The sequence below is a fragment of the Thalassophryne amazonica genome, chromosome 8 (genome assembly GCF_902500255.1).
Source record: "Thalassophryne amazonica chromosome 8, fThaAma1.1, whole genome shotgun sequence".
Lineage (NCBI taxonomy): Eukaryota > Metazoa > Chordata > Actinopteri > Batrachoidiformes > Batrachoididae > Thalassophryne > Thalassophryne amazonica.
In genome coordinates this window covers 23,373,519-23,394,607 of record NC_047110.1, presented here as the reverse complement: position 1 = coordinate 23,394,607, position 21,089 = coordinate 23,373,519, and the positions used below count along the sequence as shown (strand labels likewise).

At 39.1% G+C, this 21,089-nt stretch overlaps 1 protein-coding gene across 1 annotated transcript in view; it reads left to right on the top strand.

The window, feature by feature from the left end:
* Window positions 1-21,089, top strand: part of LOC117515355 (transcription factor SOX-6-like) — a 420,160-nt gene that overhangs the window by 179,087 nt on the left and 219,984 nt on the right. The window contains exon 4 of the mRNA XM_034175874.1: window positions 8,187-8,397. Within this exon, the coding sequence (XP_034031765.1) occupies window positions 8,187-8,397 (211 nt within the window). The remainder of the gene's footprint in view (window positions 1-8,186; window positions 8,398-21,089) is intronic.

Here is a 21,089-nt window from a genome sequence, read left to right as displayed (position 1 = left end):
GGCCCGGATGGGGTGCTGGTTTGTGTAACATGTGGGCAGTGTGATGTACGGAACTGAAAAAACCCACACCTGAACAATCCACAAGAGACACACTATCTCCTCATCCTTGTTGCAGAGGCATCATCCGATTAAAGACAAAGTGCACAAGAGGGCCTCTCGGAGCTATTTCAAGGGCGACTTAAGATCTTGTTGTTAGTGAAAGCCCCTTGTCTTTGAAACATAAGCCTGGTAAAATTTGATGAGACACCCCCCATACACTCCCCCCCTCTGTAAGAGGAGGAGAAAGCATCCAGAAATAACCCTGGTGTTAGAACACCTGTGCTAAAGTGTATGTTGTGTGGGATAATGTCTTCGTCTTCAAGGGTTTAATATTCTTGGTAAATATAGACTCCTTGTGCCTCTTACTTAACTCAGAGCAGAGCAAACAGCAGTGACATTCAACCAAACTAATCATGCTGTAAACACAAATGGCCTTCAGATATCTGTTATCCATTATCCCACAGTTAGCATCTTTACCTCATCTTCTCCTTGGGGGGGTGGGGGGACTTTTTCTAAACAATACTCCAGTGTGCCAATGTCCCTATTCATCATTATTAACTCCCAACAAGTCAGTTACCAATGCTAGAAATCACTATTTGTGACTATCACAATTATGTCCAGTCACATTAAGGTTATCTTTAGACTCCAGTAAGGCCAATTATGACACCTTGATGACTACACCATTCTCATGTACTCAAGTTATCTGTAGTAAATCATACTGCAAGTCAATGAATCCAATGTTTGCCTGTTTACATATTCTAAAATTCTGGGACTTGGTTGAATACATCAAAATGCAATATTCTGTATAAAGTTAAAAATAAACTGCTGCCACAACATCTCCAGGATCTTTTTAATTTGTGGAATCCACTTTCAATTTGAGAGGAATTTTATTTTTTGAGTAAATAAGGATCTGAAATACTGCAAAAAGTCATTGCATTTTTGTTAAAGGTGTTAACATCTGGAATAACTGCCCTGACAATATTAAAGTACTTGGTAATTTAGTAGGCTTTAAAAGACATTACAAGAATAATACAAGTGCTTGCTATAGTTTGAAGACTTAGGTTTATTGATCTGTTATTGCTTTCGGGATTGTGTGTTGTGTGCCATTGTTTCGTTGGGTTTTGTAAATTTGAGTTCATTGACTAATTCTGCATGCTTTTTTGGGGGGTGGGGGTGGGGGTATTTTTCATCATGACTGTGTGTATATATATATATATGTATTTATGAAATTGTGTTTATGTGTGCATGCATGTATATATGTGTACATATATTTCTTATTTTTATAGTATAAGGGGTGGGTATTTCTAAGCTTTGCTTCTGCCCTCACCCTTTCGGACACATGGTTTCATTCTAGAGTTGTTTTGTTATGAGTTTTTTGTTATTGTTGAATTGTGTGCTGAATAAATAAATAAATAAATTAATTCAAGTGCCATATGTTCAGTAACATCAGTAGGCCAGACATTTTTTTCCCTTTTAATGCTTTTATTTGTTCTTACTTATCAATTTGGGGCCCATGGACAAACATGAGTTAGAGACCCTCACTACTTACAGTGATTGGTGGTGCAATAGACTAAAAAGGTGCATGAGCTGGAAAAGTGATACTTTGTGTTAAAAATAATCCTCATATTTAGTTTGTCCAGTTATGTATGGACTCAAAAAATTGAGGTAGTATATATACAAATGGCCACAATTCCTAAAGGGGGAATGCAATGTAATGGTCAAACCCCTTGAATTTAAAGCTGAGATTTTCAGTACAAACACATTTTCATTTCAACTCCACTGCGGTGTTGTTTAAATTTTAAAACAATTGTCACTGGCCAATTACTAATGGACCTTACTGTATCTCACTGAATTCAGTCATACAGCATTCTGTATTTCTAAAATGCATTAAATTCTTTTGCATTTACTCTTTGAATGCAAATGTAGTGTGAGTGCTGTGCAGTGTCTGACCTCTTTCCAGTGAGTTCTGAGTGCTGTCAGGACATGTCTTCTGGTCTATATTCTGATTGCATAAATTGGGTCTTGGGTAAGGTCATGCATTTATCTCAGTGCCTTTGTCAGTTTGAAAGTTTAACTGACATTGACTTTGCAGACAATGTTGTGGTCTTTGTGGAATTAAGACCTAGTTGAAACACTTGAGTTTGCCATTGTTTTTTTAAGAACTTCACTTCCCTCAGCAACAACATTTATTTTTCTTAGAGTTCAGGCGATGAGTTGGAGAGACATCTGAGAAGAGCTTATGGAGCCATTAGGTTGCTGCAGGAGAATGAAGACCCAGATCTTTAAGGTCTAGATCTTTAGGGTCCTGTGTTGCTGGATGGTTGTGGAATCTGGATGTTACCCCTTGTCCTAAGATGACACCTGGATATGTTTTGTATTAGGTTTCTCTGAAGAATTTTGGTGTACCACTGGAACGACATTGTGTCAACCAAATGCGTTCTTAGAGAACCCCAATGACATGTACTGTTTACAGCATGTGGGAATGTCAGTTTTATTATGGTTCCTTTCATAACCTAGCATGCAAATGGCTTTGTGCTGATTACACCAGTGGCTGGTTAAGGCCAAGGGGTCACCTACTCATCATTTATGTGTGGCACATACAAGATTGCCTGTTTTCTGGAGGTGGGGATGGACTGTTGTTCTGCCTGAGTGTTTGACAGTCAGGATCAGTGCCATTTCTGTGAAGTGTTTGATGCGGTAATGTGCATCAGTAGTTCATGCTCCAACACCTGACCTTACCTGATTTGACCTTTCACGGCAGCACATCACATACTGTAATAGTCTAAAGCTAGTGGTGGGCACAGCTAACCAAAAAGTTAGCTTCAATAACCATTAATCAGAGAACTGAAAAGTTATCTTTTATGATGATAAACCGCTAAAAAATATCTTTATTACAGATAACCGATAACTTTTAGTACTGATTCGGACGTGGCCACATCAGATTACACTGTCGGCTTCTGATAAACCAGTTTCACTTGAAGCGCCACAGGGGCTGCTGGGTAAATTCAAGGATCACAAACACACAAGAACGCATGAGCTAAAAGCTGTCGCTTTTTTCCACACACTTTCAACCCTGCGGCTTAAATAACCGAAATACGTCTATGCATTTTTAATGCATTGATTGGCAGAGTAAAATACACGTAGTAAATATAAATTCTTACCTGTTAGTTTCAGTGGGTTTCATCTGAAATAATAATCATCCTGAGATTATCCAAAACCATCTAAACAGTGAAGAAACGGCCCAGCCTGTACACAGCTGTGCCGTGAGAGCTTCTCTATCCTACCAAGTCTTGGTGATACCGTCAGCCACAAAGAAATAAAATAAACATAATGTTAAATTAGTCCATTTTGTGTTTGGGTCGAGCGGACTTCTTCTTCTTCTTTCGTATCCAGTGGTGGACGGCACTAGCTTAATATGCATTTACCACCACCTACCGGTCTGGTGACTGATCGCTGAGATTTTACAAAACCTTAACTCCTGGCAGCCATAGTCATTTGTTTAGATGCGATGAAGTAATCCAGTGTCCTTAAGATATCTAAATAATTATTTTTGCATGATGTGTGATGGGTTTTGCAGCAAATTTCCAAGGGACAAGGGACGGAAACACTGTAACGTCCAAAGTGAACCTGAACTAAACTACCCACAATGATCGGCGTTTACCGGCCAATCACGTGATGACGTTATCAGCAAGTCACAGTCAGTCTGCCATAAATAAACACACAACAGATGGATTAAAATGTTTGATTTTAGGGTTTAAAAACGTTTTTGACCGTTAAACGTTGCTCACTTTACCAGCAAAAAAATGTTATTGGACTGAAAGTTATTTGAAATAAATTTATCGGAAGGTCCAATGATGGTTTTAAAACTTATCTGAAAAGCTAATCTGCTAGCAAAAACATTATCTTTGATAATTATCTGCTATTGGATGAGCTGAACTGTGCCCACCACCAAGCATCAGAGGCCACTGAAATGTAGCTGTCAGGATGGATAGTAATCTGGTGTCATAGATGTGAGGTTTTTCTTTTCATGGTTACAGCCTATCCCTGAATTAGGAAACATCCAAAACTGATGATAGTACATCTATAGGTTTGAAGACCAGATGCAACCAGGAGTGAGCTGAACCTGCAAATCAATTTGCATAATTATAGCAGGAGGTGGTAATGGTAGAAAATATATATTTGTTCAAATATGCTTACATCCACTTCAGAGATTGTGCATTGTGTAATTTGGGAGATATTTCATATAGGACGTAGGTGTCTACCATGACAAAAAAACCCCACCCCATGCAAAAAAGAAAACTGCAATATATACTGTAATTTTAACATCTTTTGAAATATTAGAATGTAATTGTTTTGACTTCATGATTAGTTTTCATGAACCCTGCATTGAACACAACATTCAAGTTTATGATATATAATGCTCCTGACTTGGTAGTACTTGTTTTAGAGAAGTCACAAAAGTTACATAAGTACTGATATTATTACAGTGATCATGCAATTACACATGTGATTTTAAGTCACAGCATAGCAAGTTGTAGTAAATCAAGTGCCATGGCCAAGCCAAAAACAAGATCTCAGGCTAAAGAATTTGATAAAACCTTTGACAATGGTTTATGTTTTTAAAGTTTTTGAAGAGCATGGCCTCCTCCTAAGTCCTGTTATTCACACAGTGTTACTGAAACAAAACCTTTGTGAAAGAATTGTGTTTATAAAGTTTTTGAAGAGCATGGACAAACTTTACACATAGCGGAATAGCCAGATAATTGAAAATAGACCATACTTTGTTACATTCAAGAGGTGGGGGGTTATTTTCAAGATATAGGATTAATTTTGATGCCAAAATGCTGGTATTAATACTGTGAATCATTTCCCAAGTGGATGTATTGAAATTCTGACTTGTGATTTTACCACCTCCTGCTAATAATTACTCTCTTCATAGGCAAAGCAGCAATAGCAGGATATTGTTTACACTGGTGTGTATGTATGTGTGTGTGTGGTGTGCGTGCTTCTGTAGACAAGCTGAATCACACAAAAGGCTGGACAGATTAACTTCAAATGTGGTGGAAACATTACTTAGATCAATATCTAGATATGATTAGATTTTAGAGTACTCTGAAAAAAAAAAACAACTTAAAAAGTTGTTTCAATTGTAACATCTAAACAAATTAAGTTGTTTGAACTTAAGTTAATAAGTTAGATCAACTCTAACTTCTAAACTTAAGTTCAAACAACTTAATTAATTCAGATGTTACCAATTGAAACAATTCATTTAAGTTGGTTTAACTATTCTCTTTTTTCAGTGTAGTTTGGGAGCAGTTTGTTCAAAGGTCAACAGCTTTGTATTTGGTCTTTCAGGGACCCATAATGCAAAGTGCACTTGGAGTAGTTCCAGTCAGAAGTGATGGCTGTGCTAACTGGTGTAGATATTGACATTGTTTAAACATAATATTTATGTATCGAAAGACAAGTACTTGAAAACACAGAATAATAATAATAATAATAAAAAAAAATTACAAGCAGATTTTTGGATATCAAAAAAACATTTGGAACAAACTTTATGAATTTTATTATGCCCAACTTAACTCATTTTATCTCTTAACTGTACTTAACTTGGCTTTCCACTCTGATTACTGCACACAGTTAAAATCCCCAACACCCGAGTTGTCTCAGGAAGCTTTAAAAGACCAATTTTCATGTATCTATTCACAGCTACGTGAATGTAGACTGAATTGCATTTCTTGAATGCAAGGGATTATGGGTTCCTGAAATAGGGAATATCTCAACAATCAAGCAGCCTAGATGACTCAAACATGGTGGGTTTAGGGGTGGTTTGATATTAGAGTAGTTTGGTCAAAGATCAGGGTCAAGGAAAACGTGGTCCAAAAACACCCTTTTTTTTGTTTATCTCAACAACCAAGAATCTGAGATGGATGATCTAAAGCATAGGTCTCAAACTGATTCCAGAAAGGGCCGAGAAGGTGCAGGTTTTCTTTGTAACCACCAACTCTCACTGATTAACATCACTTTGAGCAGATGGGATAAGTTGGTGGTTACAAAGAAAACCTGCACCCTCTTGGCCCTCTTTGGAATCAGTTTGACACCTTGATCAGCAAAATACATTTGACTGATCTATCTATAAAGCAAGAAATGGCTGTGTGTGTGTATGTGGCTCACATATCTCTCTGACTGTTTATCAGAACAACCTCAGCTTTCGGATATCACTTGCGCAAGGCACAATGATGTGCAGCCTTTATTATGAAATAATTTTCAAAACCTTTATTGTGGCATTAAGCTTTTGTTTTGACATTGAAACATTAGTACTTCCAGGATGGTGCCCTCTGTGGCATCTCTGTCCTGCAAAACCTCCGTTTCCATACGGATTTCCGTCAAAATTTATTTCCAAGTTCCATTCATAAAAAGTATATATATATATATATATATATATATATATATATATATAAATAATGGCTTTATTTTGACATGAAACATGCTCCTTTCATAACGTGACCCTGTGGATAAAAACAAGCGCACCCTGTCTTCTTCTATGGCATTTAATGGCAACTTGCATCCTTATTGTTACATTGCTGCCACCTTCTGCATCAGACCGTTATAGCAGTACTAAATCCTATCGATGAGTCCAGTGTCTTATTTAAAAAGTCAGCCCTTACACCCTCACTTGACCTTATGGCTATAATTCTTCCAACAGAAACTTCTTTCGGGCCTTACAATTGATTTCCTTCATGTTCAACTCTTTAATAGATAAACCATTAAAAATGACAAGTTATAGTTTGTAAAATAAACTATTTTCAGGGAAAACTCAAGCACTGTGCTAAATACTGTACAGGTATATTCACTGGTTAGGATTTTTATCCGAGGCCACCATGTGGCCACCAGGTATTGCGAAGACCTGGCATCCGTCCGTCTGTCTATGTACAGCATAAGTCCAGTCCTATTACTGCCAGAACCTTCAAATTCACAGGGAACATTGTTGGGACACAGACCTTGGACAAGTTGGAAGATGGCTAACCTTGACATATTTCAAGAAGTATTTTGACAGGTTAAAACTTTGTGTGAACCTGTTCCGTTTTGTTTTTGAGTGGCAGGCATGACAGCCAATCAGAGTAGCGCTGTACAGTGACATCACTGGCTCTCTAAAACCGCTTTATGTGTTTATACATGTCTCATATATTATGTAAAAGCTAGCGAGAAATAAACACTCCGAAAACTGAAAACGCAGTGTTTGGAACTTAATAACACCTCTGAACTTATTTCGTGGACGTTAGCATGCCGATGTCACAGGCTTGGAGCTAGCTGCAAAACTCTGTTTCGTTTGTGTGTAAATATATCTTCTTTGTCATATATTATTTAAAAGCTAGCGAGAAATAAACACTTCTAAAACTGAAAACACCATTTGTGGAAACTAATAACACCTCTGAACTTATTCTGCAGACGTTAGCATGGTTACATCACAGGCTGGTAGCTAGCTTCCTATAGAGTTAAATTTCTCTCATTAATACCAGCAAATGCACAAAGGGTGATCTACAAATATTCCTTGATTTGCATAACTTCCGCTTTTGTCAAAAGCTCATGTACACACACACACACAAGCCTTCTGCAGACGCTGTTAAAATGTAAATATTGTTTTTGATTGACTGATTAATAGAGGGACTTTATTGAACATGTACAAATTGTATGTAAGACAACAGGATCTTAGTAATTAATTTAACAACTGCAAATTATAAAGAACACAAGGCTCATATGGCCGAGGGTATTTTAGCTTGCGTTATATTATTTATGTTACAACTAGTGGCATTTGAAAGTGCTGCATTCTGGTGATGGCATTTCACACTTAATTTAGAATTCAGTTGGTCTGGTGGTGGTATTTTTTTAATTTAATTTTGTAGCTCCCTATTTTCTATAGGAATACAAACTTCCTATGGGCATTGCACTACTTGGTTCAAATTACTTCATAATGAAGTCACAGAGAAGACATATGTAGTCAAAAACACTATTATAAACCTATACATATTTACTTGTACATTGATTTCATGGTGTGTAGTGTGCACAGGTTGTGCATCAGCCCTCTGATACCTTCCATTCGTTCGTGGTTTCTAATCTCAGCATTCTCATTTGCTTTGTCTTCCCAGGACAATGAAAGCAGTAAAGTCTGCTCCATCTACTCCTATCGGACTAACTCTACCTCACCACTCAAGCCAGAGGAGTGTTCCAAAGATCGTGGGGAGCCAATGATTGGCCTCGCCTTTGGGACGCCAGAGCGCCGCAAAGGAAGCCTGGCAGACGTGGTGGACACACTGAAACAGAAGAAGCTTGTGGAGCTGACAAAGACAGAACAAGACGGTAAGTGCAAGTGCTCATATCATTGCGTGTGTATGAGACCAACATTTGTATAGTTTAAACCTGAATGTTCAAAAGCACAGTCTGTCTCCAATTGTCAGCCACTTAAGAGAGCGGTAATTCATTGGTGCAGGAATTCAACTGAATGTATTTCCATTCCCATGCCAGTTTTTGTATATAGTAGATATGATCTACATGTAATTCAAGAGATGTTATGAAATCAGGTGAATGATGAGAAGAAAGAAATACTTTAAGTACATTAAGAAGAGCTTACATATAATGTCTGTGAAGTTATACAAAAACTCAATACACTATGCAATGTCTGAAAAAAAGCCAAAAATACTACAGATTCCATTAAAAAGCCTTTTCATTTGTTCCCTTTTGTTCCGCTGTTTTGTAGATATTCTCTTAGATTTGTTTATAATTAGACTTTTTCCTCCAAATGTCAAATTGGTTCATGAGTAAATTGGCAGATTTCACAGTGTCAGTTTATAGGATTTACAGAAAGTGTGCAATAATTCTTTAAACAAAATTAGGCAGGTGCATAAAGTTGGGCACCCCAACAGAAAAAAATACACCAATATTTAGTAGATCCTCCTTTTGCAGAAAGAACAGCCTCTAAACGCTTCCTATAGCTTCCAATGAGAGTCTGGATTCTGGTTGAAGGTATTTGGACCATTCTTTACAAAACATCTCAGGTTTGTTGGTTTCCAAGTATGGACAGCCAGCTTAAAATCACACCACAGATTTTCAATAATATTCAGGTCTGGGTGACTGAGATGGCCATTCAGAATGTTGTACTTGTTCCTCTGCATGAATGCCTTAGTAGATTTTGAGCAGTGTTTACGGTCATTGTCTTGTTGAAAGATCCAGCCCCGGTGCAACTTCAACTTTGTCACTGATTCATGAAGATTTTTCTCAAGAATCTGCTGATATTAACTGGAATCCATGTGACCCTCAGCTTTAACAAGATTCCCAGTACCAGCACTGGCCACACAGCCACATAGGATGATGGAACCACCTCCAAATGTTACTATAGGTAGCAAGTGTTTTTCTTGCAATGCTGTGTTCTTTTTCAGCCATGCATACCATCCCTTGTTATGTCCAAATAACTAAATTTTCGTTTCATCAGTCCACAGCACCTTATTCCAAAATGAAGCTGGCTTGTCCAAATGTGCTTTAGCATACATCAAGTAACTCTGTTTGTGGTATGTACGCAGAAAAGGCTTCCTCTGCATTATAGCATCATACAGTATCTCTTTGTGCAAAGTGCGCTGTATAGTTAAACGATGCACAGAGCCACTATCTGCAGCAAGATCATGTTGTAGGTCTTTGGAGCAGGTCTGTGGGTTGACTATGACTGTTCTCACCATCCTTCGCTTCAGCTTATCTGAGATTTTTCTTGGCCTGCCTGTCACAGTGGAAACTGTCAGCTGAAATCTCTGAGATAGCTTCTTGTATCCTTCCCTAAACCATGCTGTTGAACAAGCTTTGTTTTCAGGTTATTTGAGAGTTGTTTAGAGGCTCCCATGTTGCCACTCATTAGAAGAGATGCAAAGAGGGGAAACATTTGCAAATGGCCACCTTAAATACCTTTTCTCATGATTGGATTCACCTGTGTAAGGAGGTCAAGGGTCAGTGAGCTTACAAAACCAATTTTGTGTTCCATTAATTAGTGCTAAATTGTATTCAAATTAATAAAATGACAAGGGTGCCCAAATTTATGCACCTGCCTAATTTTGTTTAAATAATGATTGCACACTTTCTGTAAATACTAGAAACTTCATTTCACTTCTCACATATCAGTGTGTTCATCTGCTATATGATATAATTATACATTTATCTGAAATTTCTGATCCAGACAACCAATTATTTATAAAGGAAAATCATGAAAATTATCAGGGTTGCCCCAACTTTTGCATACAGCTGTACATGCGGATTTCCTGTGTACCTGAGGCAAGAACTGCTTTGTAACAGTGATTCCATGGTGTAATGGTTCGTGCTTTGCACTCTGAATTCAGTGATCAGAGTTCAAATGTCAGTAGGGTCTAGATGTGTAGTCTTGTGGTGTTTGATGTAATGAAGAATATGCACTGAACTTGTTGCATAGATGACAAATATAGAATTTATTCTGAAATATGGACCTGTACACTGTAGACAAATGTAATTTGTTTAGTTTCACAAGAGAGATGGAAGAACTGTGGACATTAAGGGCTTACGTTGTATATTGCAGTATTTTCTGTAGTATAACGTCTGTGAATTTTTAATAGTTTAGGAAGTCCTATAACTTATACACCAGTGTGACATGTGGCACATTCATTGTTATTAATAATAATAACTATTTATATATTGCTTGCCCAGGAATCAATTATTGAACAGAGTGAAACACCAAGACACACGAAACGTACACTACAACAATGCAAAATAAAAGCAAAGTAAGTTCTATATTGGCCCAAAAGCCATTTGATACCAGTGTTTGTCTCTGGATTCCATAGTGTCAAGCAGACAACAGCTCTGCCCAAATGGGACACCAGTCCAGTGCAGGTTACTTCCCCAGCCCAGGCCGTTACACATTTACAGCGCATCCGGAAAGTATTCACAGTGCTTCACTTTTTCCACATTTGTTAATGTTACAGTCTTATTCCAACATGGATGAAATTCATTTTTTTCCTCAAAATTCTCCACACAATACCCCATAAGGAGAACGTAAAAAAATATATATTTTTGCAAAAGATTTTTGCAAATTTATCAATAATAATAATAATAATAATAATAATTATAAGAAATGACATGTACATGCATATTCACAGCCTTTGCCATGAAGGTCCAAATTGAGCTTAGGTGCATCCTGTTTCCACTGATCATCCATTCAGGTGATTGGACATGATTTGGAAAGGCACACCTGTCTACATATAAAATCCCACATTTGACAGTGCATGTCAGAACACAAACCAAGCATGAAGTCAGAGGAATTGTCTGTTGACCTCCAAGACAGGATTGTCTTGAGGCACAAATCTGGGGAAGGGTACAGAAATATTTCTGCTGCTTTGAAGGTCCCATTGAGCACAGTGGCCTCTATCATCCATAAATGGAAGAAGTTCAGATCCACCAGGACTCTTTTTAGAGCTGGCCGCTGGTCTAAACTGCGATCAGGGGAGAAGGGCCTTAGTCGGGGAGGTGACCAAGAACCAAATGGTCACTCCGACAAAGCTGCAGCATTCCTCTGTGGAGAGAGGAGAACCTTCCAGAAGGACAACCATCTCTGCAGCAATCCACCAATCAGGCCTGTGTGGTAGAGTGGCCAGACAAAAGCCACTCCTTAGTAAAAGGCACAGGCAGCCCACCTGGAGTTTGACAAAAGGCAACTGAAGGACTCTCAGGCCATGAGAAACAAAAGTCTCTGCTTTGATGAGACAAAGACTGAACTCTTTGGCTTGAATGCCAGGTTTCATTTTTGGAGGAAACCAGGCACCATTCCTACAGTGAAGCATAGTGGTGGCAGCATCATGCTGTGGGACTGTTTTTCAATGTCAGGAACTTGGTCAGGATTGAGGTAAAGATGAATGCAGTAATATACAGAGACGTCCTGGCTGACAACCTGCCCCAAAGCACTCTTGACGTCAGTCTGGGGCAACGGTTCATCTTTCAGCAGGACAATGACCCAAAGCACACAGCCAAGATATTAAAGGAGTGACTTCAGGACAACTCTGTGAATGTCCTTGAGTGGCCCAACCAGAGCCCAGACCAGAATCTGATTGAACATCTCTGGTTCAGACAACTTCAGAGATATGAAAATGGCTGTGCACCGACAATCCCCATCCAGCCTGATGGAGCTTCAGAGGTGCTGCAAAGAGGAATGGTCAAAATTACCCAAAGATAGGAAGAAGTCTGTCGATCTCGATCTGATCCAGATTACAGATTTTGTGACCATTTAAATTCAACATTGAAAACCCCATTTAATGTACATTTTACATTATATGTTAAACGTGTCTGAATCACTCTCATATTTGAAGTGAGGTGCAGACTTGCACTGACAATGTTTGATCCAGACCTGACACAGATTGTGGATTTTGTGGACATTTGAATTTAATATTGATAAGCCCATTTGGTATACATTTTGCATTATATCTCAATCAAAAGTGCCTCAATCACTCTACTTTTTCTGTTATGGATGAATATTACACTACCAAAATTGGACAGAGGTTCCAGTCTTATGCCTGTTTGTCTATCTTCCAGTTATCAGTCAGAAACCGCGTGCCAAAAAGCAATGACAATTTGTACATAGCAGAGATAACCAATGTTCTGTGAAACTGAACGGAAAAAGAATTCAGAAACCGAAAAAGCTGAAAAAAACCTGACAACACCACACACACACAAAAACAAAACAAAACAAAACTTTTATTCAAATGCATGAACTAACTAAATACTCTTGACATTTGATCACATCTACTTTACCTCATGAAAGGTCACTTCTAACAGGACTTTGACCTTGGAAATTTTTTTCCAAGGTAAAATTTTGTGGAATTGGAAACTAGTGTTGGTGGAGGCTTGCGCTCTACGAGTGTGGTGCTCTAGTTTTTAAAAAACTTGCACAAATAAAAACCAAACAAAACAAAAAACTTTTTTCAAATTGTCATTATGGAGGGTTTTGAGTAGAATTTGAGGGAAAAAATAATTTACTCTATTTTGGAATAAGGCTGTAGCATAACAAAATGTGGGAAAATGTGAATACCTTCCAGATGCACTCTACAGCTGCGCAGCAAATTTTGGCAGAGTAAAGTATACTCTGCCAGGATAACATTTAGTCCCAGTCCAAAATTAGTTAAATTCTGTCACAGTGCTAAATCAGTTCTATCACAGGGTAAAATCAACTCTATCATGATGTGAATGACTCTTATTGGAGTTGAAAAATGTGATTTGACAAGACAGTAGAGCTGATTTCACTCTATAATCGAGCGTATTTTACTCTATTTGGACTGGGATCAAATGTTATCTTGGCAGAGTGGGGAGTAGGGGGGGATGTATGTACATTATACTGGTGTGTAAGTCAGAGATTTTTTTTCAATATGTGAAACTCATTCTGTAACACAAATTTCGCCAGGGGCACATTTAACAAAGAACAGGCACTTAGTGTATGTAGCACATGTGCACACCACAGCCTGTGCTGTTTAAGATAAGGATTCCTAAACTCCAAAAATAAGAAAGATGGACAACTAAATGTGTGTTGGACAACATATTGGATGTTATTTGACACATTTTGGACACATTGCTGGCCCACTGTGCTGGAGATTTTATTTATTTATTTATTTTAATAAACTCTTTAGTTTCATACACAGTAAATTTTGCAGAGTAAAATAAACTCTACCGCATAACATTTGGTCCCAGTCCAAATGGAGTTAAATATGCTCTATCACAGTGCTAAATCAACTCTATCACAGTGTAAAATCAACTCCATGCTGTGAATGATTGTTACTGGAGTAGAAACATGTGATTTGACAAGATGATAGAGCTGATTTCATTCAATAATGGAGTGTATTTTACTCTATTTAGACTGGGACCAAATGTTATCCCGGCAGAGTATATTTTACTCTGCAAAATTTACTGTGTACATTTTCTAAATCAAACCGTCTACCAGTCAGGATTGTCATGGAGGACATTTCCTTGGAACATGTCGTGACTGACAACAAAGTTCTCTAAAAACCTTTGGGGCTCCCAAAGCGTCTGCAGACATCGTGGTTTGGTTTGGTTAGAGCTCAGACTGCGTTTGCACACAATGTTCACATTGGAGTGCTCACCCATGTTCCGTATGGCCAGCTCTCACACTTAGCATCCTTTTCCAATACTGTCAACCGCTGCCAACAATAGCAACAAAATACAGAGGCTTTCATTTCCTGGCTGTTCCATGTAGTGCAGATCCACCCTACTTTTTTAATTCACTCATTCATAAAACCAGACCCGTTTTAACTGCAGATTTATTTTTTCCTTTTCCTCTCCATAGGATCTTTGAACTTTTAAAATTACAATGGACAGATTACTCACTCGTTAGATCACAATATCAGTGAGTAAAAACACAGGTTTCCCTTTCTCCTCTGATGTGCTGCACGTAAATAACACAGCGAAGCGGAGCAGCATGTGTCGGCTTGCCTCCTCACCCCACATCAAATGAGATCTAAAAGTATCCAACACCCTTTTTACTGTTATGGTGCACATAGTAATTGTGATGATACCAGAGGAGCGTTTGATCTCTCTCATTTACAGGTTTTACTTTGTTATTGATACAGTCAAGTGGCTCAGGATGGAGCTCGAGGCACACTGTCTGCAGTTGAAAGGACGCTTTGCTTCTTATCTATGACAGAAACAGGTTCTTAAAAGATCTACTGTATGCGCATGCTCAACTGTTGTGACAAGTTTCTGTCAACAAGAGTGAAATACTTAATAATGGTTGATAATAATTAGCTTAGAGCAATTTTACAGCTCACATATACTTTAATTTATATTTTCACGACTGAACTTTTCAGCAGTATAAATATTTGAGGGATATAAATCACTTTTCAATAATCTTTCACATTATTCCACGAGTGGAATCTATTTTAATTTCAGTAGCGACATGAATAAAAAAAAAGAAAAAAAAAAGGGGAAAAATATTTAAATGACATAAATATAGAATAGAATGAATTTGAGTGGTCATTGAAATAACAATTTTACAATTTGATTTAAGTAATCTTTCTGCTTTGATGTCTACAATATATTTTGTACTCTACAGCGTAGTTATTTACTTGTACTTACTGATTTTGATGTTATTTCATCAATATTTAGTCTGTTTGCTCTTTTCTTTTCTTTTTGTTTTTACCTGAGGTCAACATATGGTCATCGGGTATTGCAAAGACCTGGGGCCTGTACTACGAAGCGGGGTTACTGGCTTATCAGGGTAACTTCGCGAGTAAGTTGATGACCTGTGGAGTAACTTCCCGGTTAACCCGTACTACGAAAGGTGGATAGGTTTTGATCGAGGTATGCTGCCATGGCAATTTTTGCTGTGTGCCAAACCTGCTCTGAGCAGGTTATGTTCTCGGTTAGCTTGAGGTTTTCGCTTAACCACTCCCTTTATAAGTACCGTCCATCCACCGTCAATCACACCAAAGGCAATGCCGGCCTACCTGGATGATCCGTTTGATATTGGGGCACAAATTGTGAGGGGCTCTCTTCGCAGGGCGAGGGTTTTTAAAGACCGCCAGAATCCACCGACATACCCGGACGATATTCTCTATGAAAGATATAGATTCTCAGCCGAGGGAATTCGTTATCTTTGTCAGCTGATTGGGCCAGAAGTCTGTAACATCACCCATCATACACTGTAAAAAAAGACTGTTGTTTTTACAGGAAAACACTGGCAGCTGTGGTTACCAGGGAATTCCTGTAAAAAATACAGCAGTTAAATGTACAAAAAAGAGAGCTCTTGTTTGTAGATTTAACAGTTCCTTTAATATGAGTCAGCCGTGGTTCATAAATCTGTAAATCACTGTAAATCCATATACATATTATGTCTGTAATGTTATCTACTGTGCTGCTGTATGTTTTACAGGAATTCCCTGGTAACCACAGCTGCCAGCGTTTTCCTGTAAAAATAAGTCATTTTTTACAGTGTAGCAATGCCCCGACGATCGCGCAGATAATGTGCCTTGTGCCTATTTTGCCAGTGGACAATTTATGTATTCCATCGGTGATGCTGAACATCTGAGCACGAATACTGTATGTCGTATGATTCGCAAGGTAGTACTTGCTCTATCTAAACTGTTGGATGCATTTGTCGTTTTCCCTGGCCATTTATCCGCAATGCAAATCAAAGAAGGGTTTTATGCAATCGCGGGTAATTACTAATATCAAAATAGGTCTAATGCATGTCCATTAATTAGGCGAAGTGGGGCTTATCAAGCTATGAATATAAACCTACCGTTCTGAAGGATCTTCACCTGCTGCCAGGTGCGTTTGGCACTGCTATTGCATCTGAAATATTGACAGGATTAGGAATAGCAATCATACAGTCAAGGTAGCCTATTTAGGAAACATTAAATTAACCTAACATTTATTAGTAGGCCTATGCCCACTTCTGAATCGTGTTTCATCTGGGCGTAATTAATGAAAGGTCATTTTTTTTTACACATATTAGACATTCCACAGGTTAATCATCTGTAACAGATTTGGGGAACAATTGAACTGTACGTACGCATTTACCCGATCAGCAATACGTTGCCAACAAGCCTGTCTTGCTTTATTGGCAGACGATGTGTTCAATTTCCCCCTTAACATTAATTTAAATTCCTTGTAGCTCCGCATAATAATCGAGCATTCTTCTTCGGTAAAGTAAGGTGACCGCGCCATCATTGAAAAATGGTGACGTGTGCTGCAACCTGCCCTTTTATGTGAATGCGCACAAACTCCAATTAGGTTAACACAGGTTCAACAAATCAACATCTTATTCAGCGTCGTAGTACCAATTAACACCACTTGAGGAAGCCAGGTTTTGTCAACCCCGGTTTAAGAGGTTGACCCTGGGTTACATCTGAGTAAGTTAACCCCGCTTCGTAGTACAGGCCCCTGGCGTCTGTCTGTCTGTCTTTGTTCAGCATAAGTCCTATTACAGCCACAGTCTTCAGATTCACAGGGAACATTCTTGGGTCACAGACCTTGGACAACTTCAAAGATGGCTAACCTTGACATATTGTAAGAGGTATTTAAGAGGTTAAAAAGTCACATTCTCTTCCAATTTTATGGTATGATCTCGCGGACGTTAGCATGGTGATGTTACATGCTGCTAGCTAGGTGGAAACTGTTTCTTTTGTGTGTAAATATAACCCCTTTGTTGTATATTATGTAAAAGCTAGCAAAACACTTCTAAAACTGAAAATGCTGTTTTTAGAACCTAATAATACCTCTGAAGTGATTTCAAAGATTTAGCAGAGGTTAGCGTCCAGTTTAGTTTTTGAGTGGTCGGGGTGACAGCCAATCAGAGTAGAGCTGCATGTGACATCACAGTCTGGTTGCTAGCTGCAAATTCAGTTTTTTGAACCTAATAATTACTTAAACAACTGCAAATTATACAAAACACAATGCTCATACAGCCGAGGGTATTGTAGCATTGCATTATTTTTGTCTTTGTCTTGTTTAATTTTGGATGCTTATGGTGTGAGGACTTTTAGTAGCAATGGGTGGCTTGATGACCTTATGTTCATGGTTACTGAGAAAATAAGCAGGTCGTAATTTTACAACCCATACCATCTACCTGGGGGTGTTCAGGCTTCATTTATCCTGCTTAAGTCATGCACCGTCTCGCCCATGCTCCGCCTCCTTATCCAATTATGGGTTTGTCGTGACGTAGGCAGAGTCAGCACTGCCAACATGGTGACACCCACATCAGCAATTTTTGGGTTTCCAAAATGGCTGTTCCAGGTCTGTATAGAAATTCTATGGGTGACGTCATCCAGGCTTTGTCTAGTAACCATTCTTTTAACACAAAGTCAGTGCAACAGTACCCATTATTGGGGCTTCTTATACCTAGTGGTACATGTCCAGTCATTGCCTTAAGTCACTGAAATTCATCCATTCAAGTCTCACAGCCATAAAGAAAGCTGGACGCACCAGGAAAATGAACACTTGGCTCTTCATTAAATTGCAAGGGTGTCAACATCACCAGACACCTTTGTCCAGTGACGTTCATAAGGTCTTCCTACGCATCGCTCAATCTTAAAGTCCATGGCCCCAGAGATATGTATGAATGTTACTGCTGAGATAAGTAAATATTTCATCAAGTTCAATGCTTTCACCGCATATTGATACACTTCTAATTCCTGGATACAGGAAGTCATTGAAAGCTTGGATCTTATTTTTGATCCAGGGTTATTTTAAACCCAGACAATCCAACTGTTCATTCAGCTTCTTGTGTGCTACCATTGTGTTCATCGATTCCACAAGGAACACCTAATGTCACCTGCAATGTCAAGGTGGGTAAACCTTTCCTTACCGAAATGGCACCTAACTCACTGTCTGTCACAACCATAGTCAACACCCAGACCATGCATGTATTGACCAAGTAGGAGCCAAAACACATTGCTGATAAACACCAACATCGACTGAGAAGTTGGCACTGACAGTATCTTTGTGTAAGTTAGCTATAATTTCCAGGAATTTTTGGGGGATCCCCTGAATTCTCAGGATGTCCCACAGAGGAAGCCGATCAATCAAATCAAATGCTTTTTGAAAAACAGTGCAGAGTGCAAAGTAACACTACTGACATTCAAGCTTACTTATAACAAATACTTGCAAAGGTAAAATGCGGTTGAAGGCTGACTTACTGGGCATGAAGCCAGACTAGTTGCTGAGCATCAAATAACTGAATCCCGTCAAGGATGACATTTGCAAGTGGCTTTCTTGGCACAGAGTACAGTGCAATACCCCTGAAGTTGTTGCGATCCAGGCGATCCACAAGGGACAACAAGTCCTTTATTTCAGCCTGTTGGAATGATACCTCATTGCTTGCAATGCCAGAAGAACATCTTTACTTGTCTTATGGAGTTCAACCCTGATACCACAAGTTCCTGCTATTTCTATCCTCAGTTGTTTCCCCACCTCTGCAAGGTGACTGAAATTTGGTGGTTCACATGTGACAGAAGGCTCAGCTACCCGAATCCTCGCACCATGCCAACAGATCAACTGGTCTGATTTGACTGCCCAAAGTATCCAGCTTAACGGAACAGTACAGCAGTGCCATCAGCCGTCAACCATGCCATTATTAACTGAATAGCTGACTTGGATATAATTCAGGTGTTCCATAACAAAAACATTTGGATTTGCATTGGATTTTCCAGCCTTTGGACAAGCTGAGATCCATCATGGACAGTCACTCTCACCCTCTGCTTTAGATTGTTGAGGCCTTTACCAGCTCCTTCAGTAACAGACGACAACAACTACAAAGTAACACAGAACGTTACTGCAGGTCCTTCATCCCATCAGCTGTCAGACCGTTTAACACCACCTTAAATGCAACACAGTGACAATGCTGCTCTCATCACAACTTCACTACCAGAATTTTTTGCACAACTATGATGTCACATTCAATATCATGTTTTATCTGCACTCTTTATCCTGCCATACTATGTTCAATATCTCTATTTTTACCATTACACTTGTTACATTTCCCAGTGAAAATCCTAGACTGTATCTATACACATGTCTATATACATACGTGTACAACACACACACACACAAAATTTCTTATCATTACTAGCAGTTAAAATATGATTAATTGGGCACCGCAGCTCGTGTGAGGGTGGGCGCTAAAGGGGTAAAATATGATGCATATGACACAATTTTTCTACATCCGGGGACAGCCCTCATCTGTCACCATCAGAAACATGGCACTTTCTCTAAGTTTTTGGGCAAATTACACACAAACAAAGTGAAAATGCAAAGAAAAAGTGCAGTGGAAAGTGGACATGTATTGTGGCTTGGTTATGACCCCGTGTCAGGGGCTCAGCACACTGCTAGGCTCAGCATTTCACTGTGCATGTGTCATAATGGAGTGTTAGCAGCATCATGGCGGAGCACAGATTTTTGCCTTGTTTCTTCTTAAAACTGCCTTGTTTCAACTTAAAACTGACTTTATAATGATTTAAAAGGTTTTACATTTGTCATCCTGTGGTTAATCATCACATTATTCCGTTTGATCGCTTTGGTTGAAGAGAGTTAGACTCAGAGAGAGAGTCTCAGAAGTGCTGTTGTCGCGCTCTGATCGCTCCCCTGTCTTTTATGTGGAAATGATTGTTGTATTAAAGCTTCAGATATCTGTTGCTGAGATAGATGATGACTTGAGTGCAGGTTTAAGCAAAAACGAGGCGAAAATTGGTGAATCACAGCTGATGCTCCAAAATGACGCATGCGCAATGATGAAGGCACAGTGAAGGCAGGGGGAGTGCTGAGCTCCTGACACCGGAGCTCAAACATGTCGAGGCGGTTGTGCAGGCGCGAGAACGCAGCTACTCTGTTAAGGTGTGTAGGCTAAAACTTCCCGACACGACTGCTCCCATTTGCCTCGTCTTCCCTTCTCCACTGGGAACTGAAAATACCTGCACTTTTCACGACTGCTTCGGTGACTGCAGCTGCAAACAAAACAGTAAACCATTTTTCCATTAGAAGTCACGCTGTTTGTGGTGACAGACTAATCCTCGGGCAGAGTGCAGGAGAGTCAGCACAAACCATTCGGAGGATGGGGTTTCAGCGGAAACCATTTTAAAACCGGCATGTCCGCTAGGTGGCGGCGGGTATGCTTTTAAGTTTACCGAGCCGAGCTGAATGGTTTCTGCTGAAACTCCCACACTCCTCCCTGGGGAATAGTCTCTGCCGTGTTCGTGCCGCGACAACACACAGGGGTTCAAACAAGACTGAGTTTCCCTATTAAGTGCTGCCTTGAAGCAATTTTAAGTCTTTCTGACTCTTTAGCGCCACAGGTTCATGCAGCTAAAGCATACATGTCAACCCCTTTGAGGGTCCACCTGTATAACCAAGTGAGAAAATCCATAAAATCAACACAAAATCGCACCAAAATCAGTTTTATTACAGTGTCACATAACTGGGTTTTTGTCCACAAATTATGAGTTGCCGCAATGACATTAAAGTCAGAATCATTAGTATTTCCTCCACAG